At 32.6% G+C, this 9,676-nt stretch overlaps 1 protein-coding gene across 1 annotated transcript; it reads left to right on the forward strand.

Moving 5' to 3' along the window:
• Window positions 1–439: 439 nt before the first annotated feature.
• LOC117122119 (phthiocerol/phenolphthiocerol synthesis polyketide synthase type I PpsB-like) lies at window positions 440–9,668 on the forward strand (the record flags this gene model as incomplete). The annotated part of the gene is made up of 3 exons (XM_033267591.1): window positions 440–733; window positions 8,317–8,394; window positions 9,244–9,668. Coding segments are annotated over exons 2-3 (471 nt in total), but the record flags the coding sequence as incomplete, so codon positions are not given.
• Window positions 9,669–9,676: the final 8 nt, after the last annotated feature.

Consider the following 9,676-nt stretch of genomic DNA (forward strand, 5'->3'; position numbering starts at 1 on the left):
CTACAATCATAGTTTAATTATACTCCAACCCTTTCTTAGGCCAATTAAATGAAATAATATGAAGAATGTGTGTTTTATAGTATGTGACGATGTGTCTCCTTAACAGATATATACGTAAATATATTGATATATTTCTAGCAAAATATAGCAAAAATGTGGTTTTATAAGGTTTGTGTAGATTTAGTATTTATTTGATATTCGAATCCTGCGAAGAGTGCAATTACGGCATATTTTAAAAATTTTCGATAAGCATGCTACGTTCATTTTGGCCCTACACATTGCAAGCTTAAAACTTAATGAAACATGTTAGACATCAATAAAATGAAGACTGCACAACCAAAAAGCCTCTTAGAACTATATTGACTGTCATACTACTTACATACTACTTACAAGAAAGACATGTTTTTTTAACATGGCTGCCTCTGTGGAAGAATAGCTTTCCTTCTCGCTCTTCCTAAAACCCACAAAATCTACTGATAATAATGAGCGGCCAAGATCGTGAGGCGGATAAAATTACAGGTTACCTATTAAGGAACTCTGGAACATCAAAAAAGAAGAATAAAACAAATAAACAACAAGAATCTGAACTTACTAAACCTGACCCGCCAGCTAAGCCAAGTAGCACCAGTGAAGCTGTTGTGCGGGCGAGACATGCCCGGCGTCTGAAACACGTGCAACTGAGGGCTCGAATTCACCAGGGCCTACGGACACAGGATATGAAACAACTGATGAGGTAAGCAATAGTGATTTGAAAACCATTATGCTAAGACTGGAAACCAACCTCAATAAAAGAATGGATACCATGGAGAGGAAAATAGTAAATTTTGGAAAGCTTTCATTACAAAATGAAAACAAAATTAAAGTCTTAGAAAGTGCCCAAGATTTCCAGGCAAGCATTCTAGAAGAAATTAACAATAAACAAATTGAGCGAAATGAAAAAGACAACAATAACTTTGAAAATTTGCAAAAAGCTATGCTTTTAATGGAAATCCATGATAGGAAACAGAATCTTCTTTTTTACAATGTTCAGCTCGAGAGCCAGCAAAATGTCGACTATTACTCTGTTATTAGAGGGGTATTACATAAGGATCTTGGTATGCCTATCGAAAAAGCAAATGACATACCAATTATGAATGCACACCGGCTGCCTCGCCGTCATATTATGGGAGCAGTAAAAGGGCCAGACCCTATTATAGTACGTTTCGTTTGTATGGCGAATAGGGACCATATCCTATATCTGGCTAGGAAACGTCCGTATAAAGAAGGCACACGTCCAGTTTCAGTATAAACGGATCTTCCACCGAAAATGAAACAACAACGTGGAAAACTCGCTTCTAAAGCACAGGAACTAAGATCAAATGGAATGTCGACCAGAATTAAAGTTGTCGGCACTGAGCTTGTTCTTGAATTCAGGAAAAGAAGCCAATCAAATGCAACATGGATTAAATTTGCAGAATAGCCGTTCTTTTACTGTACTTTATATTCATGAAAATTGGGTATAGAATGGAAGAAAGTTTTTTTTGACATCTAACACTTTAGCCATGAAGATAAAGTCCCAGATGTTAATGGGACTCGCATACGCGCAATTTTTTTTTTTTTTTTTGCGTTTTCTTGTTTGTTTTTTGCTTTTTTTGTTTAAACTTAATTGAAATATTATATATAAATATAATAGGCTTAGTAAGTTCTCATAATAGGTCACCATTTTGTTACAGCTCTAATTATTACCAAATTTTAATTTTTTTTTTCTTTAGATGAATAATGTAAGTGTTTGCTCAATGAATGTTAGAGGCCTTGCCAACCCAAAAAAGCGTGCACAAGTTTTCAATTGGTTTAGTAACTCAATTTACTCAATTTTTTTTATTCAAGAAACTCATAGTGAAGAGAAAACGGAAAAGATATGGAAAGACGGATGGAATATCCTGAAAGAATTTAAACATTACTCTGGCTTAAGTATTAATCTTGAAAAGTCAGTTGTACTTCCTTTAGGAGTGTATAGAAAAAAACCTCTAAATTTAACTGGGACAGGTTTACGATGTACAGATAGTTAGTATGTTAGGCATCACTTTCACCACTACACTTGACAGTCTTTTTGAACTAAATTTTATCCCGAAGTTTGAAAAACTTTTTTCTCGTCTCGCATAACCTCTTTGCCCAAATCAACACAAGTGATATTAAGAGTGGTTTTAAAACTGATCATTCAATTATCTCCATAGAAATAACCCCAGCCAACGGGGCTAGAGGGAGAGGGTTTTGGAAGTTCAACACCTCCCTTCTTCTAGATTTAAAATATATAGACAAAGTAAAAACCTGTATTAGAGAAACAAAGCTAAACAATCCAGACTTAAATCCGAGTCTTTTTTGGGACTATCTAAAATTTAAGATTAGATCGCTAATAATACAATATTCTTCTGAGGTTGCAAAAGAACGTAAAAAACAGTTAAATAATTTACAGTACAAGATGTCTTAAATAGCCTTGAGGAACTATATGGTACCTCTCCATCACATCAACTTTTAAAAAATATTGAAGAATGCAAGTCTGAAATTGAAACCATATGAAATAAAAACCAAAGGCGCAATGATAAGATCCCGTGCACAGCACATAGAAGAGGGTGAAAAAATACGCGTTTCTTTTTAAATTTGGAAAAAAGAAATCAATGCAAAAAAGTTGTCACAAAACTTATTAGGGATGATAAAACAATTGTTACTGATCAAAAATATATTTTAGAAGAGGGAAAAAAATTCTTTGAGCATTTGTATAAATCAGAAAATCCACGAGCATGTATAGTTGAGAATTTCCTTAATGATGACAACTGTCAAAAATTAAATGAAAACCAACAAAAATCATGTGAAGGACTATTCACAATAAATGAATGTCTCAAAGTGTTAAAATCAATGCAAAATAACAAATCCCCGGGCTCAGATGGTTTTCCAACCGAATGGTATAAATTTTTCTTCTGTGATATAAGCCAGTTCTTTATAGAGTCATGCAATTTCTCGTTTCAAAATGGCATCATGTCTTCTGATCAACGTAGAGGTATTATAAATCTTATACCAAAAAAAGAGAAAGACTCTACATATCTAAAAAACTGGCGGCCGATAACCTTACTCAACACGGATTACAAGATAATTGCTAAGATCATCACTAATCGTCTTTAAGAAGTGCTCCCTCACATTATCCATCATTCGCAAACTGGCTTCTTAAAAGACCGATTCATAGGTGAAAATATCAGACTTACTCTTGACATTATTGAACATATAAACAAGAACAACATGGAAGGTATGATCCTCATGGCTGACTTTTAAAAAGCCTTCGATAAACTAGAATGGCCATTCATATTGAAAGTATTGGAGTTTTTTAATTTTGGGAAAGATTTTATTGATTTTGTTAAGGTATTATATTCAGATATCTCTTCATGTGTAATCAACAACGGGCATTCTTCCTCCTTTTTTTCAGTAAGTCGGGGTCTTAGACAGGGCTGTCCCCTTAGTCCATACCTTTTCATACTATGTAGTGAAATTTTAAATTTAAAGATAAGAAATAGTAATGACATTGAAGGTATCAAAATTGAAAACATGGAGGTAAAAATAAGTGCTTATACAGACGACACCACTCTGTTTTTAAAAAATATCAACTCGGTTCAAAACACACTAAATATCCTGAAAGAATTTAAACATTACTCTGGCTTAAGTATTAATCTTGAAAAGTCAGTTGTACTTCCTTTAGGAGTGTATAGAAAAAAACCTCTAAATTTAACTGGGACAGATTTACGATGTACAGATGGCCCAGTTAGTGTGTTAGGCATCACTTTCACCACTACACTTGACAATCTTTTTGAACTAAATTTTATCCCGAAGTTTGAAAAACTTAAAGGAATTCTTCGAATCTGGTCCATGCGTGATTTGACACCTTTCGGGAAAATTACCATTGTTAAGTCTCTGGGTATGTCACAATTTGCTTTTTTTTTCAGTTTTGCCAAATCCCCCTGCTGACTTTATTGGGAATCTAGAATCCACAATTTATAAATTTGTATTGTCTGGATAACCAGATAAAATTAGTAGAAAAACAATAATTGGAGATTATATTGATGGAGGGCTACGAATGTGCCACATTAACTCTTTTATAAAAGGTCTAAAAATTATGTGGATCAAACGGTTGTTGAACTTGAATAACAACGGCACATGGAAACTCTTTTTTAAGCTCTACATGAAACACCTTGGTGGAAATTTTTTTTGGTATTGCAATATGAAATGTACTGAAAAATCTATCACTAAAATTCAAAATTGTTTTATAAAAGATGTTATTTCTATGTGGTGTGTAGAAACCTATAAAACCCCATATTCTAATTTTGAAAATCAAATTCTGTGGAATAACTCTTTAATAAAAATTGATGGTAAAACATGTATAAAATCTAATTGGATAGATAACGGCATAGTAACTGTAGCTGACATTGTTAACTCCAATGGGAAAATCATGAATTATAATGATTTTACTGAAAAATATGAAATTAGTGTTAACTTTTTGGAATACCTGTCTATTACTCAAGCTATCCCTAGAGCTTGGAAAGAAAATCTCCAAATAAACAATAAAATAAAAAATACTCAAGAACATCTGTTAGATGAAATGATGCAAACCTCTAAAGTATGCAAACTTATTTCTGATCAAAGTAAAAATAAAGTATTTAAAAACCCAGTTGCTAAAAGCAAATGGGAAAGGATGTTCAATGATTTTGATTTAGACTGGCCAGAAATCTATTTAAACCCTAACAGATGTCTGAAATCTGCTAGAATCAGATATTTCCAATATAGGATTGTACATAGAATACTGCCCTTAAATGATTTTCTTTTTAAAACTAAAATAATAAATTCAAATGTTTGCACCCTTTGTCATTTAGAGCCTGAGACAATTACACATTTTTTTTGGAATTGTAAAATTACAGAAAACTTCTGGAAAAAAGTAAATTCAATTTTACTAAGAAACAAAACAACCTTAACTCTAAAGATTGTTTGTCTTGTGACAGAATGAAATTCATGTGTTAAAATACAATTGATAAATAAATGATACCCAAAAGATTCAGTAAACAGTATAGTAATATGTTAACTTGAGATATTGAAGATTATGATATGTTAACTTGAGATATTGAAGATTATTATTTATATTTACTTAATGTTTGTGTTTATTTATTGTGGTCTTCCTTATGCAATACTGAACAATTCAAATGTGAGGTCTCACCATGAAATGAGACGCATCGTTGGTGAGGTCGTGTTGAGATATTCGCCAGGGCGGGCCGGGGTCGGTTTTTTTTTTTTTAGCTATGAGGCAAGTTTAATTTTTAATTATTAAGAAATTAGATTGATTTGTCAATGTGTAGTGTAGTTTAAATGTTTATTTAAAATACAAAGTTGTTAACATTTCTAATAAAACAGTAGTTTCATCAGAATGAAAAAATGAGATTTACTGCTGAGATAAACATACAAGCAGTAAATAACGATGAAATGGGTGTTGTTTTTCCCTTTACAATTTACAATTTTGACTTATGCCAAAGAAAAAAAAAGAATGAAATTGGTTGAGAGCTGTTTAAACGTTCTATTAAATGTGTGTAGGTATATGTGTATGTATGGGTGGGCATACATATGTGTGTGTATTTATATGTATGTATGTATATGTATATATTTAAATGTATGTATATGTATATATATGTATATGTGGGTGTATATGTATATATATGAAATATTATGTTTCTCTCCCCCCCCCCATTTTCTGTAAAATTTTTACATTTATTTTTTTTCCCTCTGTGTGTAATTTTATTTTAATTTTATTTATTTATTTATTTATTTATTTATTTATTTATTTATTTATTTATTTATTTATTTATTTATTTATTTATTATTTATTTATATATGTACATGTGTGTGTGTGTATATATATGTGTGTGTATATGTATGTATGGGTGTATGTGTGTGTGTATGTATGTGTATATGTGTGTATATGTATGTGTGTGTATGTGTATATATGTATGTATATATATATACATATATATATATATATATGTATATATTAGTTAAATTTTTACTTAATTTTAATTTCATTTTATATTACAGTACAGTATATTATATTGGTTTTGGATTTATTTTTTAGAAGATGAGATTGTGTATTGTAATATGGCCCTACACATTGCAAGCTTAAAACTTAATGAAACATGTTAGACATCAATAAAATGAAGACTGCACAACCAAAAAGCCTCTTAGAACTATATTGACTGTCATACTACTTACAAGAAAGACACTGCAGAAGTTCAATAACAAGATTGTGATAAAGTTTGAGTACCAAACAAGCGGTTGTTCTCTCAAATAAAATATAAACACGATCAATGCTTCAGCTATCCTTTCCCAACACGCGTACAAGCTATACATTTAAGTGATTTTCATAGTACATAAATGTTGGCCTTATTCACAGAAATAGACAACATGGCTTAACCTAATGAGAGTTACCTATGGATACTAAAATTTTTATTAATAAACAGCAGATTTTGGCTTTGTTCAAGCAATTAGGTTAACCATAATCTTAGCGAAGTAGCTATGCTTACTCCAAGGAAGTTTAATTTTCCAATTAAAACAGTCTTGGGCGCCTATATGTAAAAACGATTTGTTGTATTTTGTACTTCAAAAATCAAATAGACATTTCACCAATGTACGGTAACTTTCATGACGGTAGGTAGAACGAGATTAGTCAGTTTTCACTGAATTGGCCACAAAGCATAGTTGTATTTAGTCACTAATGTGTTGTTATAGTGATTTTAAGTATTGTAAGTCATTCTATTGTATAGTATAATATCATAGTAATACCTATCCACTGTATTAACTCTTTAATTATTAACTGAGAATTTGTTATCCCTGCTATTCTTCATAATACTTGACTCGGCATAATCATAGCCTGTCAAGACTGCGTAGGCCTACGCCAATGTGCTCATTCTCATTACATCGTCGTATGCATATTATATTATTATTACGCCTCAGCATAGCATTTTGCCATTTCGTAAACCCGCCGTGCCAACCCCTTATCCACCGTGCCCGATTTATGTAGTTTCTAGGTATGCGCTAGGATTTTGCGCCGTAAACGCAATCGAGTTTATAGAAAGAAACTTAATCAATGGTTGAACAATAGGCAATGTTAGACATCCTACTTTAATTTTAAACTAGGACATATGACGAGACAAGGCGGCTATCTTAGGCTTATTTTTATTGGAATTTTTAAGTTTGTTATTGCTATTATATCAGCCAGCCGAGGCTGCAACGCGGGCAACCTAAAACACTATGGATCGGAGACCTTTTTAGGGCAAGACATGGGCTATGTTGTAGGCCATAGGCTATATCGTCGCCTACTATACTAGCTAGGCATATGTCCTAGCAAAAGTTCCCTTCTCCTCCATATTCATAATCTTTTGGAGGTTTTGTTTTTCAAATAATATTTCTTCTAAACCTTGTTCTTCCTGTTGTGAAATCCCTGTCAAAGGTTTTTCGCATATTTTAGATTACTCTCTAAGATCGTCAAAATCGAAAGTCCCTTCTTAACCCCCGTAAGAAACAGGGACGCGACACGCGACACACTTTTCATAAACTTGATTGCATTTATGACCCAAAATTCTAGCACATGCGTAAAAACTAAATAAGTTTGGACACGGCGGCTCAAGGTTGGCACGGCGGGTTTACGAAAGGGCCAAATGCCTTTGCGAAAGCATAGTCACTGCATTCTTTTAGAGATGTGTTAATATTTATGGTATTTATAGTTATTGATTTATGTTAAATTGATTTATGTTAAAAATTATATACTCCTTAATCAATCATCTATTCAATCAATCAATCAATCAATCAAATTCATCAATTTTGATTATAGATTGATGTGTTTGTTATTTGAAGATTTTTTGATGACATAGGCATTTACATTCCTTCAAAACAGCTTCCTTTTGGCACAAAACTGCTTCTCAATCATTTTAAAGTTTCAACCAAATCATATGGAGAGCGATCCTTTCAACATGCATTGCCAAAGTTTTGGAATCAGCTACCAAAGAATGTAGTGAATTGCACATCAATTACATCTCAAATTACATCTCAAAACTCACCTATTTATTAGGAAGAGCTTAAGCGCTTAGAGACTTAATTGTAATTTGCGCTATATAAAAAGCTGATTATTATTATTATTAAATATTATTATTATTATTATTATTATTATTATTATTATTATTATTATTATTACAAACAAAAATCATTTTTACGGATATAATTTGAAAAATTATACTAATCTTTATTTTGAAATTTTAGATACTACTAGTGTTCAGTTGTAATACAACATCATGAATGGAAACAACAATGACGATCAAATTGCCATCGTCGGTATAGGTAAGTTTTTCTATTAGGTTGATTCTGTTTATTTTTTTTTTTATAGAATATCAATATGCCTAAAATAATGGATTGTAGGCCTAAATGTAAATATAAGTAGAAAATTAGGCCTAACCTGAAATATTCTTCTGCAATTAGACATTTGAGACAAAATTGTATAGTTAATATTATCTATCACATTGAAATTACTGGATCCGGCCTGTTACGTCACATGCCATGTTGCGACCAGGTATTTTGATAACCAATATATTGCTATCCAGTCTGTTATCACTTAGGCTTTGCCACCCAGCCAGTTGCCAACTTAGTCCGCTGCACTTCAAAATCAGTTGACTCTAGGCCCTAGGGTTTTCCCTGTCCGTAACCTAAGAACTGTGTATAATATGTTTTACTACATTTATTGCATTTGTAAAATCCTTAGAGTTTGTCAATAAATGTAGAAAATACATAACATTACTGAAATATTATTACAGTGGGCTCTGTGCAGACTGTAAGCTCACACCATAGTTCCAGGGCGGAAACCAAACCGGATAGTAAGGTGGCAGCAGGCTGAATTTCGAATCCCAAAATTTGTTATATAAATTTAATCAAATAATATTTCTTCAACACATATGTATATGTTTGTGTTCATTCCTTACTCATGCCTAAAGCATGTATTTGGTTCGTTGATACTGAAAGAATAATGTAAGTTGGAAGAATAAGAAAGACACACATAAGATATGGCTATTTTTTTAATGATTCTATTTTCTCTCTCTAGCTATATTTCAGCTCGCAATAATGTAAATAAATTCATGGAGTTACAACGAAAATTGGAAAGGTATTCCCTTTTGTTTTTATTTCTTTGAAAATTAGGATGTCGAATGCCAGGTGGCGTAACATCAACCGATGAGTTCTGGGATGTTCTTCGAAATGGCAAGGACTGCATTACGGACGTTCCAGCTGGGCGTTGGTCAGTTGAGAAATTTCACGATAGCGATCAGACTAAGCCAGGAAAAATGGTGTCCGGAAAAAGCGGATTTGTAGATGGAATCGAACATTTTGACAACACCTTCTTTAAAACATCACCAAAAGAAGCGGCATCAATGGACCCTCAACAGAGAATATTGTTGGAAGTAACACACGAAGCCTTTGAAGATGCCGGTATCATACCTGATGACCTAAAATCATGTGGAGTGTTTGTTGGTATTGGGCTGATGGACTACCCAATCCAAACGCTTGATGTTCACTCGTCCACTGTTAACGCATATACTTTGACAGGAACAGCTCACAGTGTCGCAGCAAACAG

The sequence above is a fragment of the Anneissia japonica genome, unplaced genomic scaffold (genome assembly GCF_011630105.1).
Source record: "Anneissia japonica isolate Jap-2015-1 unplaced genomic scaffold, ASM1163010v1 scaffold6424_len11015_cov121, whole genome shotgun sequence".
Classification (NCBI taxonomy): Eukaryota; Metazoa; Echinodermata; class Crinoidea; order Comatulida; family Comatulidae; genus Anneissia; species Anneissia japonica.